The sequence below is a fragment of the Trichosurus vulpecula genome, chromosome 3, assembly GCF_011100635.1.
Source record: "Trichosurus vulpecula isolate mTriVul1 chromosome 3, mTriVul1.pri, whole genome shotgun sequence".
Classification (NCBI taxonomy): domain Eukaryota; kingdom Metazoa; phylum Chordata; class Mammalia; order Diprotodontia; family Phalangeridae; genus Trichosurus; species Trichosurus vulpecula.
In genome coordinates, this window is record NC_050575.1 from 200,223,795 (window position 1) to 200,250,920 (window position 27,126).

The window sequence follows — 27,126 nt, forward strand, 5'->3', positions numbered from 1 at the left end:
CATGCGTATTTGCTGAAGTCTAACTGAATAACACCAACCTGTTCCAGGACATCCTATCAGAGGTAACCCCTGCCTATGCTTTTAAAAGGGTGCCACTTCCTGCCCGCTGTCTCTGAATTTGGGCCTATGCATCACGTGGGGACTACAGCTCCCATTAGTCTAGCGCAAGAAAGGACAGGCTGAGCGAGCCTCCAGCAAAGGGCCACGCCTCAGCCTGCTCGCGAAAGACAATTTTGATTCCCTACGTGGAAGGTAACGGGGAGGGTTTCATGCAGTGCCTGCCGGGAATTGTAGTCTCCGTAGCTAGAGCTGCGCTGAACCTGCCGGGAATTGTAGTTTCTGTCATGGGGGGAGGGGATCGGGGAAAGGAGGGGGTCGGGCCCTGTCCCTCCCCCCGTCACTTCCTGCCTGGCTGCGGGAGCCCGAGCGGCTCATTCTCTTTAGTGTTTGCCCTGTGGCCGCAGCGTCTGGCTCGGCTCCCCCCTCCCTCCCTCCCCGATCCCCGGCGCCCGCCCCCCTACAGGCCATTCCGCCTCCCCTTCCCTCTTCACAACCACCGCCTAACCGATCCTTCGGCGGGGGACGAGTCCCGGGAATCCAGGTGAGGCGCTTCGGCCCAGCCCGTTGCAGCTTGGGGGAAGGGCCTGGGATGGCGGGTGGGTGAGGGAGAGGTGGAGGGGACGGGAGACCGCTCTCCCGAGCCACCCCGGCCTAGCTCGGCCGGAGGAGGAGAGGCAACCCGCCGCTTTGAGCGTGCCTCGGCGGATAGGGCTGGGGACACTAGGCCGCTGAGGGAGTCAGCTTCCCTCCCTGGCCTGAGTGGGGAGGGGCTGCCGCCCCCCCCCCCCTCCCCCAATAAAGGCCTCAGTCCCTCCGCCCTCCCCGGGGCGGGGATCAGGCCTATTCTGGGAGAAGAGCCCTCAGCCTTCACCTCCTATCCCGGCCCCTCGCCGCCCCTCCCGGGGGATGGGGACTCGGGAGGCGCAGGTTCCTCCGCCGTCTCTCCTCCATCCTAGGTCTTTTTCTGCTTGTGCCCCTCCCCGCCTTTTCCCCCGAGGAATGGTGTTTGCTGCAGCCCCCACCTTGCTGGGGACTAGTGTCTTCTCCTCCTCCCAGCAGTCCCCTTCCTCTCCCTGCACCTTCTCAGCCTGAGTGAGGGACGCGCAACAGCCTTTTTAACCTGTTCTTTGCCACAGAGGGGAAGACCAGGCCCTTTAAGGCAGGAACCAACAGTAAGCTCCTCTCTAAAGCATTTTGCACACACCCCCCAAACCCAGTTCGGTTTTTTTTCCTAGCCCAGTTCTAAGGCTAGAGTATTCATCTCTGAACTCCAATGCCTAAAGGAATTTATTCTGACCCTTTTCCCTACTCCGCTGTCTGCCAGATTGTCCGTGGAATGTTCGTTGAATTAAATTGTTGAAGCTCCAGCAGTTTTTTTATTATTCTGTGTCCCAATATTCATTATCCTAAGGGAGAGGATAGACGGGTTTTGGTTGTTTTTTGGTTTTTTTTTTAATTCTCCGAGCTTTTCTATATCAAATGTGCCTTTCGTATTAGGGATGAAGTTATGTATGGTTCTGGTTCCTTGGAAGGAAAGAAACAGTGGTGGTATCAAAGTTCCTTAGCTGCAGCCCTCCAACACCTGTGTGTTTGGGGGTGGGGGGTGGGGAATGCTTTTTTCTGCAGGCGGTTGTATTGAGGAGAAGAGTATTTCAGTTGATACTGATCCATAGCAACTAATATAGATGTGAGAGATCCCATCATCCCTCCGGTATAAAGTATGTGGAACTAGCTGATTCATTTATCATTTGGGGCCACAACCGTGTAAGAGAAAGGTAGTGTTGCCATCCCGTATTTAGTCAATAGGTGTATTCGGTAGCTTATTTACGTCCTTGTCCTTATTCCAAATTGTTGCGTTTTCTACTATAATATAGTCCAAACCTCTAACACCATACCTTTTTGCCAGCCCCTCTGCCCCCATTTACGGATCCCCATCATAAATCTATGCACTTAACCCATGTTGCAATATCAATCGTGTATGTAAGAGAATCTCTTTTATAAGGCCAAATGAATATGGCAGCCCAGTCATCTATGGGGTTTTTTTTGGCTATGGGAAAAGCTTTAAGGTTTCAGGGACTACTTTGTGCTTTTTCCTTATGCCGTGAAATTGTCTTAATAGTTGTGAGTCTGCAGGAGAAAACTGATTTTAAGTTGCTTGGGCTATCTTTAAGTAATCAAAGTGAGAGTTATTGACATAAAAGTTAAAGTAGTTGGATTGCAGAGGGAGTAATTTTAGCGGTGACAGGTGAGAGTTTATTGTGACAGGTTCGTTTGTGCGTGCTGAGTTTATTTTTAATTCAGAAGTTAAGCATACTGGTATATCTTGTACTAGGCAAACTGGGTTGTGAAAACCCTGATGTACAAAAAAGATTAGGTGATACTTGTTTGTTCTATGAAAAGGTTCTTTTATACTATTTTAAATTATTTAAATAGATTCACATCCTCTTAGAAACACCTTTTGCTTAATTTTATGAAGTACACACATTAGACACTTGCCCATTATAATTTGATACGTTTATAAGGTCTCATTGTCCACTTCACTGTATTTTAAAATAGCTGTAAGTTTCCTAAATGTTTAAACTATGAATCAAACAAATTACCTGTTGCCTTTTGTAAAGCGCAGTGCTGCCACAAACTACAGTATTTTAAAATTGACTTAGAATTTAACTAATTTTTCCCAAGCTGTTATTTTCTCTCAAGTTACTTATTTTTCTAATGAATGTATAAAGTTATTTTTCAGTTAACAATTTACAGATGGTAATTATTTTATTTTGTGGAGTAGAAATTATTGTAATATGCATTTTTATGGCTAAAGTGGAGGTTTGTGGAGGTTTTGGTGAATTAGATGTGGGGCAGGATTTAGATCAGTTTTTTCTTAGACTACAAGATATATTATTTGTGTACTATTTGCATATGAAACAGCAGTTGTTTTTCTCTTTTGTGATACTAATTTTAAAAAAATCTAACTGTTGGATTTTTCTTCCTGGTCTAAGGGACATTTGTTAAACCATCTTTAAAAGAAAATAACTTTTTGTGTCAAAGTTAAACTATGGTTAATAAGTTATGTGATGAAAACTTTGAAAGGTTCTTTACAGTGGTTGTGCAAATATGCTGATGTAATTTTAGGTTAAGAATTAAGTAAAGAATATTCTGATTAGAAACTTTAAACTATTCTGGAGGATTTTTTTAAAAGCCTCATCACCCATTATACTTTTTAATAGTAAATTTAGTAATTTTGAAACTTTGATTTTAGTAGACATGTAATATCAACATAACTGTAGATGACAAGCAAATATATTGTCCTCTGTAATTTTAAAAGATATTTCTGTCATTTAAGAAAGTTGTTAATATTTAATTTATGTCAGGTTCTAGAATTATTAAATGTATAGCTACAAACATCACTTTCAAAATTGTTCTGTTGTGTACATGTAGTATTAGTATTCTAGTTGTCTGTCCTTAGAGGCAGTGGAAATTTTATGTTTTGTTTTAGTCACCAAAACATGGCAAGACTGTAGTTTTTGAACCCGCACTTAGTCTAGAAAAGGAAAAGGTTATATTTTATTTTGAAAAATGCTCCAAGCTTTGTAGTATTTTTCATTTATAAATTTTTTAGTATTTATTGTTGCTCTCATAAAGATACTCCCTTCTGATTCAATTTTTGTCCCTTTCAAGATATAGCCAGGAAAAGCACATTTGTATATAGATGTCAAGTTATGGAACAAACAAAAACTTGTAGAACTATTTCAGGGGCAGGATTCCACTTCTAAAGTGTCATGCATCCAGTAATGGAAAATGAAAAGACAGGCCTCTGCAACCAGGACATAGTCACAGTAGGCCAAAAATACTTAATACATTGAAGCACAAAGTAAGTGGAAATTGAAAATTTCTGCTGATTTCCTCATCTTCTCTTATATTCTTTGATATGACCGAGAATATTTCCTTATTTGGAATTAAACCCACTAGCATTAATACAATTTTTCAATTTTGCAAAGAACTATTGCTTTTACTAAGTATGCAGTGTGGCTTACTGGATGTTTCAGCAACAAATCTGACAAGAGTCAATACCTGAGGCCTTGTTAATGTTCTTATGTGAATCCCTAAACTGGATCATGTCACATAGTATTTGATGTCATGGCTTAGAATCTAATAGAATGATAAAGTATTGCTTAATCTGGACATTATAAATCCTTCTATCATATTAAATATGGGAATTACTTTAACTGGTTAAGGTATCTGAATGAGTTTGGGTGGTGATGTAATGTTGGTCACTGAAATTACTATAACATTTTACTGTAATTTTTGGTTTATACCAGACCTACCAGAGGTTGTTTTTAGAGATTTCTCCCCTCTTCCTCCTCCCCCGGTAGGATGTAAACTTTGAGGGGCTCAGACTTTTTTTTTTTTTTTAGTCAGTCTTGTTTATATTACCTAGCATGGTGCCTTACAAATAATAGCCATTAAATTAAAAAAAATTATAGAATGCATATTTAATATGTTTTTGAATTGAGTTTCTTGGTGACAGGAGGCTTTGAAAATAGAAATAGTTTCCTGTTCTTAATTTTCTCCTGACCTTTTTAAGTAAATCTTTTATTATGGTTGAGGTCATAGCACTAGGGCAATTCTAAAAAAGATGAAATTGCAAACTAAAGTTTCAACTCTCTGAGAAGATGTGCTAGTTATTAAAGTTAATTTTTAACTAAGCTGGATTTATATGGTCTTTTTAGGGATATGTTGAGAGAAGAGTTTGATTAGTTACAGAAATAGAAGAGTAAGAACCAAGTTGTATTTTTTTAATACTAAAATTAATGTTGACTGTTACCTTTGACAAATTGCCTAATGAACATCAATAAATAACTACTGAATTGAATCCCATCTAATCAAGCTCCCTTTAAGGAAGGATATTATGAAGCTTGGTTAGTTAGGGCTGACCCTATCCTTTGTACTTGTGATCATAGTATCATGTGAGGCAGAGTAGAATGGCAATTTTTATCCTTATTTTACAGATGAGGAAATTGAAACTCAGAGAGGTCAAGGTGAGGGTGCTAGTGACTTAGCCAGGACTTGAACCTGAGGCTTTCTGAGGAAAGCACACTAGAGCTAGCTTTCTGTTGTACTCTGCTGCCAGTGAAATTTTAGTTGAATAAGTTTATCCTAAACATAGAATTCAGACCAGCGAACCGTAAGATTATTTGTTAATGTTATCGTGTACCAGAGGTTGCAGAGATGTCTTAGGTGGTCAACTTTACTGAATGCTGTGGGCCAAAATCCCCCAGCACCACTAAAGCAAAACTTATTGTAAGTAGTTTAATTCACTTTGTATATATTAAAGTTCCAGCACTGCTTAATAAGATTGGTGATATCACATCTGTGATCCTATAAATAATGTAGCTATAGATCCACAAAATCCCTGGAGACTATATCTACTCTTATTATGAATCAGCACATTTAGTTTTTTTGTTTAACAGTTTTGTTCAGCATGCTTGTATAAGATATAATTCCTAAAAACTGGGATAAAAAAACTGAGGAAAGTATTTTTTGTTTTGTTTTTTTTGTTTGTTTGTTTTTGAGGGGAAAAGGCAGGGCAGTTGGGGTCAAGTGACTTGCCCAAGGTCACACAGCTAGTAAGTGTGTCAAGTGTCTGAGGCTGGATTTGAACTCAGGTCCTCCTGACTCCAGGGCCAGTGCTCTACTCACTGCGCCACCTGGCTGCCCCAAAAGTGTTTATTTTTAATTAGACTTATTAATTGTCACTTTGTAACAAAAATGTAATGCAAAATTTGCTTAATCAAGATACTAATTTTATAGATGCAATAAGAGTGAATTCGTGGGGTTTTTAAAAAGACAAATTAAACTGCGTTGTTTTAACCTTGTATAAAAATCAGTTATCTAAGGAGTTTTGATTAATTTTACTGAGCCAGATGATAAAGATTAAAAAATTTGTTAGACTAATATAGTTTATATTTGTTTCAAAAACATGATTATTGAAGTTACTGATGAACTTAGGTCTCTTTCTAGGATCTTTATCCACCGGTGTTGGAGTGATATCAATTATGTGCCCTGGTTGAGGACATTATACTTTCCTTGTTTGCATATTTTTCCATTGTACTTTAATGTAAACTGATATATGGGACTTTTAAAAAAATAAGTAAGTATTAAGGTTCAATAAATTTTCATTTGGCTTTAAGATTATTATGTGAGGATCATTTGATGAAGAAAGGGAGATAGCACTGAGTTTTGAATTAGTTAATAGCCTGAGTTAATATTAGTGTCTCCATCTGTGACAGAGCATCATGTTGTAGTGTATAGAGAGCTGACCTTAAAGCCGGGAAGCCTTAGTTCAGGTCCCACAAACCTGTTTTATTCCTGGGTAAGGTTGATCTCAGTGTTCTAGGCAGTTCTCTCAGTGCCTCAGAGGTAACGAACCGCATTAGTAGAGGATATTTCTTCACCTTGGGGTGACCAGTGAATTTACAAGTTTGGTCCCTTATTCAGACTTCAGACTTCAGATAAACTGTAAAGTTAGAGAGTTGAGGACCCTTCCAACTCAAAGACTTTAAAATAGGAGTTTTTACATCATCATCTAATTATGTTTCTCTACTACTATAGAATCATAGAATCTCTTTGTTGGAAGGTCCTTCAGAAATAACTAGATAGTCCGAGTCATCTCTGAACAAGAACACCTCTACAACAGAAATCTCAAACTCCCAGGGGGCTTAAGGGGCCAGCAAAACTCCTGAGTGTTGCCTGAACCGTAACAAAATAAATAAAAAAGGAATACGACATGGATAATGTCAGCTTGTGATTTTCTAAATCTATATACAGCCTGCAGAGATTTCAGGGATCATTTTCTATTTGAGTTTAATACCTCTACTCTATTATCCCTAACAAGCGGCCATCGTTCCACTCTCTGCTTGAGGAAGCCCATTCACCTTTGGAGCAGCTTTAAGTGCTAGCACATTTTTCTTTCAGTAACATTTGTCATTCTGTGATTGTTACCCATGAGGAGGTCCTAGCTCTGTCTAGTGAAGAAGAACAAGTCCCTTTTCAACCAGAGAAAGCTAAGCGAATATCGTTCCCCATCCCCCCTCAAGTTTTCTCCTGGTTGTCAGTGTTCTTCTAGTCTAGTATGGTACCAAGAATTAACTACAGTACTCTAGCTGTAGTCTGAACAAGGCAGAATGCGGTGGGACTATTATAACTTCTTTCATTCTGGGCATTATGCCTCTATTCATACCACCTAAGATGTCATTAGTTTTTTTTTGTTGTTGCCGTGTCATAAAATTGACTCATTGACCTTGCAGTAAATTTAAACCTCCAGGTCTTTTCCATCATAAATTGTCTAGCCGTGTCTCCCTTTCTGTACTTGATTTTTTGAACCTGAATGTAAGGCTTTACATTTAATTCTGTTATATGTCAGTGGTTCTTTCCGTTGTCCTATCTTGTTGAGATCTTTTTGCACTCAAAAATGTCTGACATATTAGCTCTCCTTCCTAGCTTCATGTCAACTATTGCAGATTTAATAAATTTGCTGTTAGTGCTTTCATGGTTGATTCTCCTTGTCTTTTTTTTTTTTCTTTTGTCACCAGAATTTGTTTTTAATGAGATAGGAGGCATTTTTTTTATCTTTTCATTGATTAGTGATTTGACCAATCATTCAAATATTTTAGATTGTGTTGATAAATGTTATCTTCCTGTTTTGTTTTGTTTTTTTTAATTTTGATTTTTGGAGGCAACTAGGGTTAGTAAATGTCTGAGGCTGGATTTGAACTCAGGTCCTCCAGACTCCAGAGCTGTTGCTCTATCCATTGTACCACTTAGCTTACCCCCCTTATGTTTTTTTAAAAATATATAATATTTTCCCCCCAATTATAGGTTAAAACAGTTTTTTAACGTTTGAGTTTTTTTTTAAGTTTTGAGTTCCTAATTCTGTCCTTTTTCCCTCTCCCCACCATGGTAAGCAAATATATATAGGTCATACATGTGCAATCATGCATATTACTAATTTTGTACAAGAAGACTCCAATAGAGAATGAGAATAAAAGAAAGTGAAAACTAGCATGCTTCAGTCTGTATTTAGGCAATCACTTCTTTCTCTGGAGATGGATTGCATGCTTCATCATTACTCCTTTGGGATTGTCTGGGATTGATCATCATATTGCTGAGACTAGCTAAGCCATTCACAATTCTTCATTGTACAATATTGCTGTTATTGTGTACAATGTTTTCCTGGTTCTGCTCATTTCACTTTGCATCAGTTCATGTAAGTCCAGGTTTTTCTGAGAGCATCCTGCTCATCATTTCTTATAGGCCCAATAGTATTCCATCACAATCACATACCACTACTTATTTAGCCATTCTCCAGTTAATCGGCATCCCTTCAACTTCCAGTTCTTAGCTACTGAAAAAAAGAGCTGCTATAAATATTTTTGTACATGCATGTCCTTTTCTTTTCTTTTCTTTTCTTTTTTTTTAGATTTCTTTGTGCTAGAGACCTAGTAGTGATATTGCTGGGTCAAAGGGTATATGCACTGTTTTATAACACTTTGGGCGTAGTTCCAACTTGCTCTCCGCAGTGGTTGGATCAGTTTGTAACTCCATGAACGCTGCATTCATTAATGTCTCAATTTTTCCATATCCCCTCCAACATTTGTCATTTTCCTTTTCTGTCTTCATTAGCCAATCTGATGGGTATGAAGTGGTACCTCAGTTGTTTTAATTTTCATTTCTCTAATCAGTAGTGATTTAGAGCATTTTTTCATATGACTATAGATAGCTTTGATTTCTTTATCTGAAAACTGCCTGTTCATATGCTTTAATTATTTATCAATATTCTAATAAATTTAACTCAGTTCTCTATATATTTAAGATTGTCTACATATTAGAGAAATTTGCTATTAAATTCCACCACCTAACCCCCAGTTTTCTGCTTTCTAATCTTGGCTACATTGGTTTTATTTGTGCAAACCCTCTTTAATTTAATGTAATCAGAAATTAATCCGGTTTACATCCCATAATGCTCTCTATCTCATTTGGTCATAAATTCTTCCCTTGTCCTTATATCTGACAGGAAAACTATTCCATGCTCCTCTAAACTCCCTATGTTTTAAACTTTACCATCTTTAGATTTGTATTACATACAAAAGGGTAGAAATTAATATGTTAATAGTACTTTTGTTTGTGGTAGTATTTATTATTTCAGCTCAAATACCATCTCTTCCAGGAAGCATATCTTAGTTTCTTTGTCTTTCTCAGCAAGAAATGCTCTCTCCTTCTAACTCTCATAACTGTGTCTCTTTTAATCCATTTCCACATTGCACCTTGTGTTATAGTTATGTGCACTCCTTTTCTCACCTACTAGGCTATAAGCCTCATAAAGGCAACAACCATGTTCTCATCCTATTTGGATCCCTACAGTACCTAACATAGAGTAATGCTTCGAATAGGTGGTTAATGGTTTAATTACTTAACTTTTGTTAGTAAGTCCCATTAAAGTAAACTTATGAACTAAATTTTTTTAATATAATTTTTTCAAAGAACAAAAGCTTATTTTTTCTCCCTCTCATCTCTCCCTCTTTGAAAAAGAAAAGAAAAGCAAAATTCTTGTAACAAATATACAGTCAACCAAAATAAATTCCCTCATTGGCCACGTCCAATTAAAAATATGTCTTGATCTGCACATTGAGCCCATCACCTATGTCAGGAGACCAATAATATTAAACTGTAATTCTTTGTTCTTTTTAAGAAAAAGTAATATTTCTAGTTTCAGGTCTTGGCTCATAATTAGCTATACAATGTTTGATAATAATTGCCCTTTGTCCTTCCTGTTCATTCTTTTATGTTATTCCAATTTATTTTCCCTCTTTTAATCTTTATTTTGCATATTGTGCTGTTCCTTTATGGTCTAATGAAATGAGATATTGATAGGATATTTTGATTGTGTATTCAGGTGCCTCTGAACCAGCTCTTCCTAATTTGATATGAAGGTATTCAAGAAAGAGGCTTACATAGTGCTCCAAATGAGCAGTAGTCAGTTTATAATAATACTTTGACTAAACGGATTAAATATATTTAGATTTTTAGTTTTAGTGAGATTGTATATGCATATGAGATTTCATGCTGTAGGTACTTCTAGGATAACCTGTATGGTCTATAGTGAAATAAGTATAGCTTATTAATACCAGAAAGGATGTTGAAAGTTTTAATTTTCTAAATGGAATAGGTAATGCTGTTTAGGTTGTCTCTATGTCGTCTCCCCATCATGCAGTTAGCTTTATGATTTAACGAGTTTTATCTGTTCTTATGCTTATAAATTAAAATCACCTATCCTGTGAATTTTCTGTCATATATACAGTATTGTCATATGCCCTGGCTGTTATGATTCTACTTAGAATGGCTTTTCACTCTGAAAAGTTATATGTGTGTATGCTAAGGTTTTACTGTTTGATGGCTTATGTTTTGTACTTTGTTCTACCGTTGACATAACTTGCTCTGATTCCATCTTTGAACTTCTCTGCCCTTTTCCTATATGTCATTTGAATGCTGTTGGGCAAATTAGTTGCCTTTCAATTAGGACCTCAGTCCTCTGGTGCCCTCAGGGATGAATTCACCTTTCTAAGTAGCTGAGTTTCTTGGATAGTTGAGAATGGTCCCTTTTAAGGGTCCACATTTCTTTTTAAAATTTTAAATGTTTTTCAAAGAATTTCTTCTAAAATCTGTTATTTTTAGATCCTATCTTCCCCAAAAGGCATATCAACCCTAACTTAATCTCTTTTTTAATGACACAAAGTCATCATTTTGAAACTCAATTATTCAGATACCTTCTAGGCTTATTGAGCTGTTTAGGGCTATTTGCTCCTGTATTAAATAAAATGGTGTCTGAGTTCTGTCTGCCCTTTGTAGTTTTTTCTGAACTCTTGTTTTCACTGGTCATTGCCTATCTTTAGCACTGATCTGCTATTTCTGATCAACTGGTTTTGGAATACAGATAACTAAACTAGCTAGAACTGTGTATAAAATAAAGATAGACTGAGTCAGAGCTTGAGGGACCCTTTTAGGAGTAAAATTTATGAATTTGTGATAGTAATGTTGGCTGTTCATAGATTTGTTTTGTTTCCTTCCTGGTTTTTAGCTGATTTCCTAGCAGTAAGATATAATAGTACTCTACTTAAGAGTAGTATACTTGCAAAACCTTCAATAAAAATATTCATCCCTGAGTTACAGTGGGAAAATCTGGGGAGTTGTCTGGTTAATCTGATGAATTTATAGGGAGGTGAAACCTAATTATATTTTCCTGTGGAGGATATGGATTTGCCCCCTGGCACCCCCTAGAGAACATCTCAGTGACTGATGATAACAGATTGGTTGGCTTACGCTCCTGTAGGATAGACATTGTGGACTTCCTTTTTGCTGGCTTATAAAAGGAGTCCTTACGCTAGGAGCTAGGATTAGACAGGATCCTGAGGGATTTTTCCACCACTATGTCCTATCCATTAATGGCTGCCTTGAGACAAGACCCATGGTCAGTTGTCCCAGAGATGATGCCCTCTTAGCCCAAAAGACATCAGCAGTTGGGCAGTGGTTGAGTGTGAGCCCTGGAGAGTTAGTCGGAGAGGAACATGTGCTATCAACTATGTAGCAGCTATGGAAAGAGGAACCATATGGTCAAAGTGATGGAGTTCCCTCACCCCAGTTTATGGGGGAGTGTTGAGAGTTTATGCTAAGAAGTCATTCTTTAACATTCTCAAGTTTGAGAATCCCAGAATCCAGCCTTTTAATCAGAGAATGGAAGTTTCTGAGGGTTCCTAGGCACTACCCAATCAATACCTGACTCTAACCTTCTAACAAAAGGATAATTTCCTAATGAGCAGGATGTTCTCAGAAAAACCTGGACTTACATTGGGTTGATGCGAAGTGAAATGTAATGGGTGCAAAGTAACAGCAATATTGTAAGATGATCAGCTGTGAATGACTTAGCTGTTCTCAGAAATAAAATGATCCATGACAGCTCTGAAGAATTTAGGATGAAAAATGCTAACCATCCCCAGAGAAAGAACCAGTGGGGTCTGAATACAGATTGAAGCAACTTTGGGGTTTTGTTTTGTTTTTCACTTTCTTTATTTTACTTGAGGTTTTTTTTTTGTGGGGGGACAGTCTGTGTTTTCTTTCACAGCATGACTTATGACTGTGTTTTGCATGACTACACATATATAACCTATTTGGAATTGCTTGCCTTGTCAGTGGTGGGGGGGGTGGGAAGGGAGGAAGGGAGAGAATTTGAAATTCAAAGTTTTAAAAACAAATGTTAAAAAAAATGTTTTTACTTGTAATGGGGAAAAGGCAAATATTGAATAAATACCAAAAAAAGGATAATTTCCTAAGCAGCACCTGCCTTACCAACTAACCCACTTTCAAGAGTCTTAAAGTCTGACCTATCAAGAAAAGGGGATTTTGTGGGCAAAGGTCCTCTTTCGAAGAGAGAAAAGCCCCCAAAGCTGGAAGAACATCAAAGAGACAAATACCTTAGTATGAGGGAGCAAGGAACCTGGAGTTTGCACTTTTATAGTGCCATGAAATATTCAGATGGTGTGTGGGTGATTGATGGGAAGAGGTGCTACCCATCTACTAGCCAGACCCAAGCTTGTTTCCCTTCTGAAGGAATTCAGGTCCTCACAGCAGTACTGTAAGGTTTTATGCTTAAGTACATATCTCTGAAGGGTTAAATTTGGGCTTACAAAATATCTTTCTAGAACATCCAACTTTGTTTCTCTTTCTAAATGCTGTAAGAAAAATTTTTATTTCAGTGGGAATATTTTTCCTATAGCATAATGAACCCCAAATCTCTGGGTGGAACTTTGAATTAGAAGGACTTTAGGAATCTGTGGAAAGTGGGAGGAGTATATTGATTATTGACTATGTACTGTGACCCTTTTATGTATTTTACTTCATTGTTTATTGTATATTTGTATGTATGTATGTATATGTATATTCATTGTATATGTTGAGTCTTTTTAAAACATTTCTTGTATATTGGAATAAAGGATGTCTGAGATCTGAATAGACCTATGTATCCAAAACTGAAGGGGGAGACCTAGATGTGAACTTAGTCAGAGAATTACCCAGAGCAGACTTTGAGAGGGGGCACAAACCAAAACATTATTATGGGAGAAGGGGCCTCTCAAGATTGAATCCAGTCTTTGTACAGAGTCTGAGTCACTGAGCCATTGGTTATACTAAAATCAATAAATTGGATAGATATTTCATTTTGTCTACTATCAGGACAAGAGAGAAATAAAAATATCAGGAATTATATTAATAGAAGTTGTAAATAACATAAGTGTAAATTCTTTTAGATGTTAAGTACACTCATTAAAGTTGAGTGGGGAGACTACCTACATAGAAATCCATGCCTGAAAATTTGAGAATTCATATTCTCAGATGTCATCTCATCTGAGATATTAGCTTAGATTCACTATTTGTAATCTGTTGTACTTAATACTCCTCCCCCCAAAAAAAAAACCACTTTGAGGACGTTTTAATAGAACATTCACACAAGTACTTTGGGGTACATTTTTATCTAATAATCGCATTTGCATTTTAGACAAATAGAAAGTACTTTTATAAAAAGAAAACATTTGTGTATATTTTTGAATATATATTAATATTATAATATACATAATATTTTGTATATGTTTGAAAATTAGGATTTTATGATTGTATAGTATCTGATATCCAGTTGTTTTTTATAAATATGTTTTTCAGTCAGAATTAATTTTCAGTTTTCCTAAACACCCTTTGCTGGAAAGAGTTGAGGATTAAGAAGCATCTGTAGAATCTGCATTTCCTTTCAGAGAATATTATCCAAAATTTCCAGGTAATTGGACCTTTTGGAGAGCCTTTTTGCAGAGTTCTGCACTAAGAAATATATTTTCAGAAAATTTCCCTATTTGTTTGTTTTTTGCCTCTACCTTTGGGTCCAGTGGTATTTTCCTGCTCTTAATGAGGAAAACATACTCAAGAAAATTATTAATATTATGTCTTTCTTGCCAGGCATCTCTAACTCATAACATCACCAAACTGAAAGCAAAGCTACATTGTCCCTGGAGCACCCTCTTTTCAAGGTACCAGAAATTTACATTCACTCTGAAATTGCTATTCTATTCTTCATTGAAGGGATCACTCATTTTTCTGATGTTTGGTAAGCAGATATCTTAATTCTAGTGGTGTTTTATAATATAATAAAAGTGGAATAAATCATATTAATACAGTTATTTTTGTCTGAGTTAATTCTTAAAATTTAAAAATTAATTGCAGGAAAAATTGATGATTAGAATATAAGAACCCTTAGCCATTGCTTCCACATACTTAAAACATAAAGACATAAAAATTCGACCACTGATATTGCAATTAAACACAGCTTGTTTAATGAGCATATCTATTGTCAAATTGATTTAAGGATTTGGGGAGTTTTTCTACTTCAGTCTTTCACCCACTGTTTGTACTAAGTTTGTGTTTCAAAACTTTAAAACAGTGTTGAATTTGTCTGAGATGTGATTGTAAATCAACTCTCATTATTTATCACTGGCAGCTTCTGATCATCCAAGCAAAAGAAAGAAAAGTTTTACAAGAATTTGCGTGACTTTTAAAAATACTTCATTTATATCCTCTCTCTTTTCTGTGGACCCTAAAGCTCTTTATGTGCTTTGATTAACAGGAATGCTTTGTAAAAGCTTTTTTTAAAAGCACTTTCCTTCCAAGTGCTAAAAGTTCTTTCTCTTTTGCCTAACTAAATTTCACAATTAGTTTCCCTGTGAGGTAAGTAGGGGACAAATACCCTCCTTGAGGATGAGGAAATACTGATAGCTCACATTACTATTGAGCTGTATGGCTTACAAAGTGCTTTTCTCAGCACACGCGATGCCAATAGTATTTATGTTTTATTCATTTTATAAGTGAAGAGATAGAGGATCCTAGAGGTAAAGTGACGTGCTCAGGGTCACATGCCTAATAAATGACAGTTAAGACTCAATTCTAACTCTTAGGTCCAGGGCTCTTTCAATTGCATCATGCTGCTTTCCCCAGAAAACTGAGCCAGATTAGTTAAGAAAGTTGCACAGAGCGCCAAGAAAATGAATTGGGGGGAGAGAGGGAGTGAATTATATATGTAAAATTTATGTTTTGGATTTGTCTAATACCTTTCTTCAAAGAATGTAGCGTGCTTTTATATTATCATAGCCTGCTACTCATATTTTAATTTACTAAGCTGCAGTAAACAGCTCAAGCCCTTTGAAACTTTTATCACAGCATTATTGTGGCCATTTGGTAGCTGAAGGAAAACTGAGGCACAGAGAAGTTAATTGCCAAGAATTATTGAACTCAGCTGACGGAGAGCTCCACACTCTTGAAGACTATTCTTGTTTCTCTAATTTGGCTTTATTGGCTGCTTCTTTGCACTAGGGATGATTTCTTATAAACAGGATCCCAGTACTTGCCCATGTTGAAGAATATTGTGGCTAAGGCAGTAATGTTTCTGAGTAGGTGGCATATGTCCTCCAGTTTCTTTTCTGCGGGGTCAGAATGGCTAACAATTGTTACGTTGATCCAAATTTCTTCTTAAGTGATAATATACTATATGCAGTATGCTACTTTAGTGTCTAGCAAATCATAAATATTGTGTATTGAATGTGTATACGTCACTTGGTTAAAACATTTGTTGCAGGAGGAATGATTTCTTTAAGTGTTACTTTATAAAAAGTTGAATTGGAAGGTGAAAATGAGAAACCTGAAAAAATGATTAGAAAAGAAGAAAAAGTATTCAGACTTTTAGGCAAAAGAGGTGTTTTCTTTAAATTTAGTGCAAAGTATGGCATAGGTTGTTTTCTAGATTGGCCCAAGTAAAATAATTCATGCTTTAAAGTGGTGATGGGTGGTGGTTGTTGTTAATAGATTACCCAACAGTTACTAATCTGGAAAATATAAAATTTTATATCAAATACCCGGCATTATATTAGTTTTACGTGAGAGCACATTTAGTCTGTCGGGCCTGATGTTTAAGTCTCAAACAGTGTGGATCACTTCCAGTCATTATTTTTGTTAATGTTTTCCTGTGATTACTTCTTTAGTGCTACTTTTTCTGAGTCTTTCACATATGTTTGAATTACTAAGTATGTGCTGGTGTTTGTACTGAGCATCTCCCAAATACTGAAGCTTTATCTTTAAGGGGAGTGTTTAAGCAGGTACATTTTGTTTTTCAGCCTTGATGTATAACCCCGCGCTAGACATTCTTTCCTTGATGCTGCAACTTTCATGGCAAATGCTTCAGGAACTCATTATGTCAGGTGGATCATGGTGAAATTATTTTTTTTCGTCGCTGCTGTTCTGTCCATAAAGGCTGGGCCAATGTTTGGGGCTTATCATCGTTTCCATGTCTGGTAGATGTATTGGAAATGGAGGCTGCTGTTGATTTCCAGTAATCTGGGAAAGGGTTTCTTATAAAATACCCAAATCTTTACTACACCTAGAAAGAAATCCCAGAAATGTGGAGAGAGTAGGGATTATTAGGAAGTTAAGGTCCTTTTTTAAAAGTTGCCATGGAATAAGGAGCTGTTTTTAATCTCTTCAACCAGTTTTGATCATGGACGTATGAGTTCAGTACTCTTGGGTGCTGCGAAGGCTACATTTTAAGGGGTTTGGGGTGCTTCGGATGGAAAGGAACCTGTAAGGTTTGTAACGCTATAAATATCTCAGCTCTTGGAGGTAGGTGCTATTGTTATTTCCATTTTACAGATGAGGAAACTGAGGCTGACAGGTTAAGCACCTTGTCCAGGGTCACATTTGAACTTGGGTCTTCTTGACTCCAGGTCCAGTGTTGTATCTGCTGAGCCAGTGTGTAATTCCTGGATTTTCCTGGTAGAATGAAAATGGGAAATACAGGATGAGGTTCTTTCTATGTGATGGGGAAGATTTTAGCTTAAATTTTTCATTATTGTCAGAGTTAGTTTTGAGTGGATGGAATGTCCCAAAACCTAGGGAGGAAACAATGTACGCAATCTGAGCAATCACTACCATAATAGAGTTTTTGAGCTGGAAGAAACAGAAGTTGTCTATTCTAACCACCTTGTGCAGGAGTCCCTCTCTGCTCCATTTATAACAGGTGGTTATCTAGCTTCCCTTTGAAAGTTGATAGTGATGGCTAAAAAACAGCTTCTCGTGGCAGTCCGTTCCATTTTTATACATATCAAATTATTACCAAGTTTGTGCTTATATTGAGCCAAAATATGCCTTTCAGAAACTTCCAGGTGTTCATAGGATATTGCTCTCTTCTTCAGACTAATAGGTAATGTTTATTTAGTGCTTTAAGACTTCACTGTTCCAAATGTAATCTATGTAACTTGTCTTTAAAGGTAAGGTACTTATATCTGTGAGTAATGTTTACACCAGATTGATTCTTCTAAAGTGCAGCAAGAGCAATTTTTGTTACTCGTAGGTCACAAGATGGATAACATTGTTAGTGTTCTGCAGTGAAAATGATCCTTAATACTTTTTGTCTTTGTGTATCTAATGTGTTCCTGGGTCAGATTTTCTCTTCTTAACACTTGGCTTCCCCATTTACACCACTATCTTCAAAAAATGGCAGAGCCTTCAAGAAGAGGGAAAACTTGCTAAATTGTGACTGAGTCAGAAGAGTAGCTTGACATAAACTCTGATGGCTTTTCTTTTGGAGCGGAGACTGGAAAAATACCAGTGATTTTGTACAGGACACTAGGGTGGTACTATTGACGATTCACAACCATTTTTACAAGTGACTCTGTGTTAGTCTTTTATGTCAGTATAATTTTAAAAATTAGATATTTTGCCCATGTCTGCAGACATATTCCTTTACTATAAAGACTGAAACTGCTTAAACACTTGAAGGTGAAGGAAGTATTGTTATTTGTGTGGATGTGGCTAAAGATACTTCTACAATCTCTTGAAAAAAGTCTGCCCAACTTCTTACGTGTTCACAATTATCCAGTACATCAACAAAATACATTTGGTTCTTAGTTGATGTAGTGTTCTTTAGGCATCCAGTATATCTCTATTTGGGAGCACATTCTATGTTTTATTTTAAAATAAAGTTTTTATGGAACTCATGAGCTTTGACTTTCTTCTCCTTATTTCTACTAAAAACACTTGTAAAATTGAAGCAGCCAACCATTGTGATGCTTTTTCTTTTTTAAAAGAAAATGCTGTGAAACTGAATTTAATGTTGGGAGTTGAGAAACCTTGACTTATACAAGCATTTTTAGGGTGAAGTACATCCCCTTTTATCACTACAAAGATTGTATATAAACACATAGAACTTTGAAATAACATTAGCCTTCTTTTCCTCAGCCATTGAATGACTGAAGATGTCCAATCAAAAGGATATCATAGTATCATAGGCTTGATAAGTTTTTTTTTATTTTTAATTAGAATGAAGTATATTATTCAGAGCATGTTAAAGGTTTTTGTATTTATATGTTTACATAAAAACTCTAGAATCTTGCAGTTGCCAAGTTTTTATTTTACTCTAGGACCTGTTAAGTTGTCAGAAAACCTAAGGCTGTGTTTGCATGTCTGCCAAGTCATTTTTCTGGTTGAAAATCATATGTTGTGAGGTAGCATGAGTCTTAAAAACTGATTGGGGTGTGTGTGGGTAAAATCTAAATATTGTGTGAGAAGTTTTAAGTTTCAGAACTGTCTGAATTTATGTTGAATAATAAATATAAAGTTCTATAATACATCTGGAGTCTACCTCTTAGCAAATTTCATGGAATCAAAAGAGCAATAGTAGATACCTTTATTTGTTTTTCCTTTGAAAATGTTGGTAAGTAGTGTATGTCAGGGGAAGGTTTCCACTCAAATCCATGAAAATTTTCACGGATCTGATTGTGTTTTAGACTATTTGATAGCCTTTTATGGATGAAAAGGAAATACTCTTTTCTGGAATTTATCAATTAAATTACTATGAATTTCTTTATGAGGAATGGTACTTTTATGTTTGAAGCTAGTAATAGGAATGAGGCCTATTGAGAGAGTGAGGAAAAGCCTTTGCATTTCATTTTCAGACTTTAAAAGACCTACATATATTAAATTGCTAACAAGTAAAGTTAAACTGAGCAGATTTTGTATCTTTCATTTTAGTCCTGTTGAGGATTTCACATTTTCCAAGGTTACCTTCTGTTATGAAGTTCCTCTTTGGAGAGACCAGCTTAGCTTCAGAATAGTTTAGGATTAAAAATTTTAGTCGGGTATTCAAATATTCAGTGTCCTTCCCCAGACTCTAGGGAGACTTTCATATGTGTGGAGGTGCTTTTTAGCAATAGGTTGCCTTTGATCAGCACTAACTAAAATGGTTATCTTCAGTCCAAGATAATTCAGAGATTCAGTCTCTGGGCTACTGACAGTGCAGTTCAGTTGTTAATAACATGCAAATAGATTCTAGAGCAGATAACTTTGCCTTCATTTTATTTTAAGCATGTGTTCTGCAGGTGGTTCCAAGGACTCATTCTGTCTATGAAGTTGATTTTTATTTCCAAAGAAAAATACCCTTAACCGTTTTCCTGAGAAAATAAAAGTTTTCTTTCAGTGGGTAAAGAGAAAAACATCTTCAGAACCAGTGTTCTTGGTTTAGAACCAAGGCCAGTGTTGGAAGCTATTAAGATGACAATCTTTAGCAGAGATCATTGCCCATATCTGTGACCTAAGGGGTCCTTGGTGTATTATGATTTCATGTGGGTCTATAAGTAAGCAAGAACATTCTTATTAGAACGTTCACTAAGGTCGTATTTGGCATTTTTGGTATGATTCATTTCAACGGAGATATCCGTAATTTTTCAGTCTGGGATGCACTTGACTATAAGATACAATGAGTTGAAATACATAAGTATTTGGGAATTGCACAGTATTTGCTTTGTTACTTGCTTCCTGTCTTTAATCGTGGAAACAGAATAAAGATTCTTGACATCTTTATGAAGTTAGCACATAATTTTATTCCTCGCTATAGAACTATTCAATTAATTTGCTAATAGCAATTTCCTGTTTAGGTTCCATAGCCCAGATGTCCAGATTTGCTCCTTAGAAATTTATGAGCTGAACTGGCTGCCATTTCTTTAGAGTTGGGGTGTGTGTGTATGTGTGTGTGTGTATGTGTGTGAGAGAGAGAGAGAGACTGCTAGTTATTATGAGGTTTTTTGAGTGCTTAGAACATTTTCATTATTTAGCTGGAAGCTCACAAAAAATGAGCAGCATTGTCCTTGTGGTTTTTTTTTTTTTAATGAATGAATTCTATTTTGATCAGAAATAACGTAACATTTTCAAAGTACTCTTTCCTCATCAGATGAAGATCTCTTCAATTCTAAACCACCCAAATAACAGCCAAACTCCAAAACATCTATTATAGCTACTCCTGTTCTTCTCTTCTCCTCCAGCACCACTTCTGCTTTTGATAACATTCCTATTGAATAATTTGTTCCAATTTATTTCTCATGATGTTGTACATTACATTAAAATGTGCATAACACTTTGCTTGTAGTAAATAAACCAAACTAATCTTAAGAGAACATGCCTTATGAGCTCAGATTGTTGATACTTGTTCTGTCATCATCAAGGAAAAGAAACAGCTTAAGTTGAGACTTGCTCTATGTCCTCTGTCAGCTTACAGTGGTGAAAGGTTCATATCTGAGCCCAAGATTCTTAGAATTGGAAGTGTTGATACACCTGTTAATAGTCTTGAAAGCTCAATTTGTTCTCAGCTTCTTACAAATCTTCAGAATAGTAATTTCAGTAATTAAAATTGTCATTGTGAGGGTTTAGGAAATATGTGGACAGTTTTCAATTCTCAAATATGCACCAATGCAAATTACTATACTCCACTGAGTCTTAATAGTAAAATGAGCAAAAATGAAATATGTCATTGCAGAACATGTGGGCATTAGAAATCTTTTATTTTTCAATTGTGAGAAGGCTGAAAATACAGGCAGTTCACTACTGTATATCAAGTAGAACATCTGCCAATTAAAATGTTTAAACACATATTTTTAATGAAGTGGCCCAGTCACAGGCTAAAATTGGGCTATTTTCCATGTTGGGTAGGTAACACCAATTTTATCTGGATATTGGCAATTACATATCTCCTCTATAATTTATCTTTTTATTTTCTTTTCCTTACAACTTTTAGGTAGAACTTTAGACTTCATAGCACTGAATTAACCTGCACTGAAAGCTGTTTACCTGCAGTTGTTCACTTTTGTTGAAAGTGAACATGTCTCAAGTTCAAGTTCAGAACCCATCAGCTGCTCTCTCAGGGAGCCAAATACTGAACAAGAACCAGTCTACTATCTCACAGCCTTTGATGAGTATTCCTTCTACTACTAGCTCTCTGCCCTCTGAAAATGCAGGTAGACCTATTCAAAACTCTGCTTTACCCTCTGCATCTATTACATCCACCAGTGCAGCTGCAGGTAAGCATATGAATCCAAGTGTCTTCTATTTCAACTGTTTTCTTAGCCTGTTTTATGACCTGATTAGTAGTTTGAAGATACAGAGAGCATTACTTCAAGAAGCCACCTCCTGTCTTTTATCCTTGAAGTAAAATACTGGCCAGACGTTAGGTTGTTAGACCCTTTTTAAAAAGAAAGATTTCCAAGTTGTTTAAAAAAATAAAGGAACCAGTGTCACCAGAAACAGTCCATTATAAAAGGTTGATTACCAGAAGGATTTGACAGTTTTAGAGATTCATTATTGGATAGAAAATCTTGTCTGCTTTTAAAAACAACAATAGCAAAGTTTTTCCTAGAATTGACAACTCTTGTGTATGAGCAGAACTCTTTCTATATTTTTGGGAGAGATGATCCCAAACTAAGGGTCTGTGGCACTTTATTGAAAAAATAAGAGAGACCCCATGGCATTTGCGCATTTTGATTATGGACAAGCAAGTTTAAATGCAGAGGATAGGAACCAAGATATGCATTTCAGAGATGAGAGTGCAGAGCCAGCAGAATGTGAGGAAAGTGGCCAAGAACAAAATTTAAAAGAATTCCCAGAGCCCTCCACTCTGTGTTCTAGGAAAGCAAAAAATCTGTTGAAGATACCCATGTAATGGTAAGGTAACACCTGACACATTAAAACTTAAGAAAACCCTTCAACACTGCAGTTAGCTATTTGAGCAACAAATCTAACAAACTAGCTATCTCTAGGTGGCTCCATACCAGAGCCAGTTTACCATGACAAAAGCCCCTTGAAATACATCTCTTAGATCCTGCATCTCTCCTCACATTTCCTCCTTCCTCTCTCTATTCCTTTGCTTTATCAGTCTATTCTCTGAGTGTTCCCTTTATTTCCTTCTCCCTCTCTCATCTGCATGGCTTCTTCTGTGTTAGCTCTAGCCTTCCTTGAGCTAGCTCATGAGATATTACTATTCTTGACTTTGTCACATTCCCCAAATAATTCAGTTCCCACCAAATTTTGCCATGTAAGAGGGTCTTAAAAGGAAAAGACAAAGGATTTCATGACTTTGACATCTTTTACTTTCTCTTCTGACATAATCTTGTGCCTGAATCTCGTTAACTTCATAAACTCCTTGAGCCCTGGCTGTGTCACTTAATAAAATAATCAGCATTAGTTACTAAGTCTGTGAGCAGTAACCTCTAGGGGAAAAAACCAGGAGGTGCCCCTAGAATGATTACTTTCTGAAAAATGGTGAGCACAGTACTGATTTAGAAGTGGCACTGGCATGTTGCTTGTCAAGGAAACAGCAGAATACGTGATGCACTAAGCTGTGAGTCTTTGCTAAAAAGACTTCCTTATTCTTCCATTGTTTGGTTACAATGGCTGATCCTATGTCTTGCTTGCTGCGTGCTTTAGTTATTCTACTAAAACTCCTATTCTCTCTCCTTTGAAGATACATCTTCTAGATCAACTATCTTTAACTGGTTCAGAAAAGACAGCAGAGGTCTCTTCAGTAGCCACATGTCTCCTACTCTAGGGCCTATGGTTTTACATGGCTTCATCTGTAAATACTCAGAACTTCAGTTTGCTTTCCCTTGATTTTCATATCCCTGGGAAAGCATCATTCTTACATACCAGCAGTTGACTTCAATGCTCTTACATTATTTTTCAGTTCCTTCTAACATGGCAAACCCCAAAGAGAAAACCCCAATGTGTCTTGTGAATGAGTTAGCCCGTTTCAACAAGATTCAGCCTGAGTATAAGCTTTTGAGTGAGCAAGGTCCAGCTCACTCTAAGGTAAATATTGTCCATACTGCTTGTGCATTTATAACCATCAGGAATGTTTTCTCTTACTGTTGTAAGTGGTGCTGTGATACAAGAGTATTTTCGAGCTGTTAAGAGGGTGTCAGTGACACTGAAGTAATAAAGCAGTTTCTTAGATGGGTTTTTGACAAGTTTCTCTCTTTTTCATCCTTGCAGAGTTGGGCCAAAGGAAATGTATACTTGATTTAGGTGTTGGAACTATTTGGCTTTTCGAAAGTTTCAATTAATAAACTTTTTGTGGTTAGGTTCTGAGTACCCATAATTACTTTTTGTCTAAGGGCAATCAATGTTTCCAGTGTGGATTATCCAGGCCCTTGGTCTCTCCTCCTCTTGCTACTACTGTGCCTGCCTTTTGGTCATGTCATTTCTCATTAGCACTTGTACCATAGGCAGGGAAGGGAGAAGAGGTGATGAAGAAAAAAGTTTTGTTTAACAGGTGATACCTCTGGTAAAAGTTTTGAAGAAGAATGGTGAAACTAGTTGGCAAAATTAGTATTTTGGATTATCTGTGGATTTTAGGTATCCATGTCATCCCTATTTCCACAAATAATGAAAAGTTGACCATCTTTTTGAATTGTAATCATTTGTTATAGCTACCTACCAGCCTTTTAATCTTTTGAACTTGGCTCGAAGTTTGTATAAATTTGTGTGGGCTTTAAACTTATGCACATCTAGGTATTTCCCTGTTTCTGTGGCCTTAGCAGTTTAACATTTGGAGAGAATGAACAAGAGGATAAAGAATTCAGACACTGGTTTTCTGCTATTAGTTTTTTCAACAAAGTTGAAATAATTTAGGGCAAGTTATTTAACCTCTCTGTGCCTCATTTTCTTGATATGTAGAACCTCAAATAAAGCATCATATTATTGAAATTTGATGTTTTTCTTGGTATTTGTCAGCAACAGGTCTGAGGAATTTCACATTTAAGCAAAACAGAAATTTACACTTCCTATAAACTCAGTTTCAACACTGCATTTGGGCATAATTTTATTTTTTTAATCTTCATATTTGAAAGGCAGCTAGCTTATATAACTAATGTCTCTCCTACAGGATTTTTCTTTGCAGACTTTAACTTTGGGATTCCCTTTATTAACTACTTTGCTTATTTTGGGTAGGGTGGTGGGGAGGGGAGATACTATGTATGTTGTCAAAAAGACAGGGGTCCATTGTTAATAGGCAAAGACCTTTTGGGACATTCTTGGTCAAGAGATATAAGACACAATTCTTTGGACACCCAGTTTTTCAGGTCTGCTCTAACAGTTTGGTGTTTTGCCTTTGCCCTTAATAGTGCCAGTGAGTTTTAGGTACTTTTAACCCTATCAAAAGTGAGATTTAAACTTCAATTCACTACCAGCACTAGCTATGAAATACCACAAGGATGAAACTATCTCTATAATAACACAACAGAATCCACCAGAATGGAAGCAGCGCTGGATGGGGAAGTCCTGGAGAGAGATGAGACCGTTAATGAAATTAACTTTTCTTTTTAGTCCTTACCCCTTCAATGCCTTTCCATGCAAGGATCACCAAAATGACCCTGGGATTTCATAGCTGTTGCAGATTGCTGCTATTTGCCTTGCCAGGCCAGCCTGGATTATGAGTATATGCTGTTGGCACTTAAATGATTATTAACCTCAGGAACTGCAGCAAATATATAGGAGACACCTGATGTTTCAAGGGGGGTGAAGGATTCTTTAATTTTTTTCCCCTGGTAGTGGAAGCTCTGCACTGAGGGAATCCTGAAGTTAAGACCTGCAAGAAAAATCAACAATGAAGGCAAGTTGCCCCCACCCCCTTAGGCCTACCAGTTTTTATGTTTTCAACACAATAGAACTGGCATTGCCCCTTAAAGTTAGTTTTAGGCAAGAGGGATTTTTTTTTTTAGTTGTGGGATGAAAAAAAATCAGAAAATTTTTTTCATTGTTGTTGCTAAATTCTGAAGTATATATGAAGTTTTTGAATATGATGTAAAATTTAGTGATGAAATTAATAGCATCACCTTATTTGAAAGAGTGGGTATGCATGATGGGGTCAGTTTTGCACTTAAAAAAGGAGGAAGGAAGTTTGCCACCATGGTGGCATGCAGAGGATAGGATCAGCTGTTTCAGCACCTACTCATAATTAAAGTTGTCATGGTCTTAAGAGAGAACCTTGCTTACGGGGCATCTGATTTTTGTGAAAATCCAAACTACCTTTAGATGCTACCATTTTGCATTTTTTTTATGTTGAGTGTTTATGGAGAAAGTATTAGGCAAAATTTATAATTTGTTCCCAGATTGGCTCAAGCCCTGGTCCTGATGGGGTTATATTTTCAGGCCAAGGTCAATAGACATTATAGCATCAAAACAAACATTTTCTTAATTGTTTGAGACCACTGTGTCTAAATAAACTTAAGAAATTCTGTGCCATGATGGGTGGTTAGAAGAACTTATTAATAAAATTGATGTCTTCTAAATGATCAGAGTCTAGGATTTAAATCCATGGGAGAATATTTTTATCTTTTTTCCCCCATCCTTTACTTTCATCCAGCTTTCAAGAGCATAGTTCTTATTCCATGGCATATTATGCTCTTTTAGCCACTGACTTCTTTCCCTAAAAAATAAATGGGTTGGGGGAGAAGGATACATGGAAAAATTTATGGTCCTTTTGGCCATGGCAGTAAAGTCCAGGTGATATGTTCAAAATTATATCAGACATCAAGGATTAAGAACTCACCATTTTCATGTGTAGGTGTTTACGGTGCAGCTAACACTTGGAGACCAGCACTGGGAAGCTGAAGGAACTAGTATTAAAAAAGCCCAACACTCAGCTGCTGCCAAAGCTTTGGAAGGAACAAAATTTCCTAAACCAACAGCCCGTCCTATTCGTAGCGAAGGAAGGAATCCAGGTATTATGCGTGGGCCAAGACAGGTTCCTTTCAAAAGTGTGTCTAGAGGTACCCATTTAGTATGTATATGACTATTGCTTAACTAACGATCTTGAAAGCACAGATTATACCCTATCAATGGCAAACTCCACATTTAGGAAACCTTCATCTTACTCTAGAGACCTCCTGAATGATACACGAGTATACTAGCATCCATAAAACCTTGAGTTCATCAAATAAATTCATTCTCTTTGCACATGGAAACAAATTCAAGGAAGCTTGTCATTGTCATTTTTTACTTTGAATCCTGCACTCTTAGAATGCTAATTGGTTCTTTGTATCACAGTATGTTCTAATGGTTTGATATAACTAAAATTACCTAGTTTTTTCCTACAGGCAAGGTTTGCATGAACCACAAAATAATCAATTGGGAGCTCAGAAAAGGGGGGAGAATTTTTGGTATAAAATTTGATTTGTGTTTGAAATTGGCATTACCTCTTGTCAGCAGATTTTCATTCTTATTTTCAGAATATTTGATGAAGGTGATTTGAGTTTTTTCTTTTTAAAAAAATGAATGTTTGTCATTGATGGTGTATTTCTGTGGCTATTGTAAAATAGCTATTCTTAAATGTGATGTAGACACTCATTTTTTAATGTCTAAAGTTTATTTTCTTTGATAACTACTCAAGAGGTTTATAAACTTGGAAAAGGAATTTTTTTTGATTTTTTAATACTTTTTTTAATTACATGTAAAAACAATTTTTAACCTTTGTTGTTGGTTTTTTTTTTTAAATAATTTTGAGTTTCAAATTCTCTCCCACTCTTCCTCCCTTCCCCCATTTTTGAGAAGGCAAGCAATTTAAAAAAGGTTACACATGTGGAGTCTTGCAAAACATTTTCATATTAGTCATGT

General features: G+C 36.7%; 1 protein-coding gene across 13 annotated transcripts in view; it reads left to right on the forward strand.

Moving 5' to 3' along the window:
- Positions 1 to 404: 404 nt before the first annotated feature.
- STAU1 (staufen double-stranded RNA binding protein 1) overlaps positions 405 to 27,126 on the forward strand; it is a 57,344-nt gene continuing 30,622 nt past the window's right edge. For 2 of the 13 annotated variants that reach the window (XM_036748947.1, XM_036748948.1), the window contains exons 1-5: positions 471 to 601; positions 14,107 to 14,177; positions 21,257 to 21,539; positions 23,198 to 23,322; positions 26,078 to 26,282. In XM_036748947.1, coding sequence (XP_036604842.1) covers positions 21,341 to 21,539; positions 23,198 to 23,322; positions 26,078 to 26,282 — 529 coding nt within the window. In that variant the 5' untranslated portion in view covers positions 471 to 601; positions 14,107 to 14,177; positions 21,257 to 21,340. Of the gene's footprint in view, positions 602 to 14,106; positions 14,178 to 21,256; positions 21,540 to 23,197; positions 23,323 to 25,062; positions 25,124 to 26,077; positions 26,283 to 27,126 lie in introns of all 13 variants that reach the window. The other 11 variants (XM_036748950.1, XM_036748949.1, XM_036748951.1 and 8 more) reach the window with 11 other exon arrangements.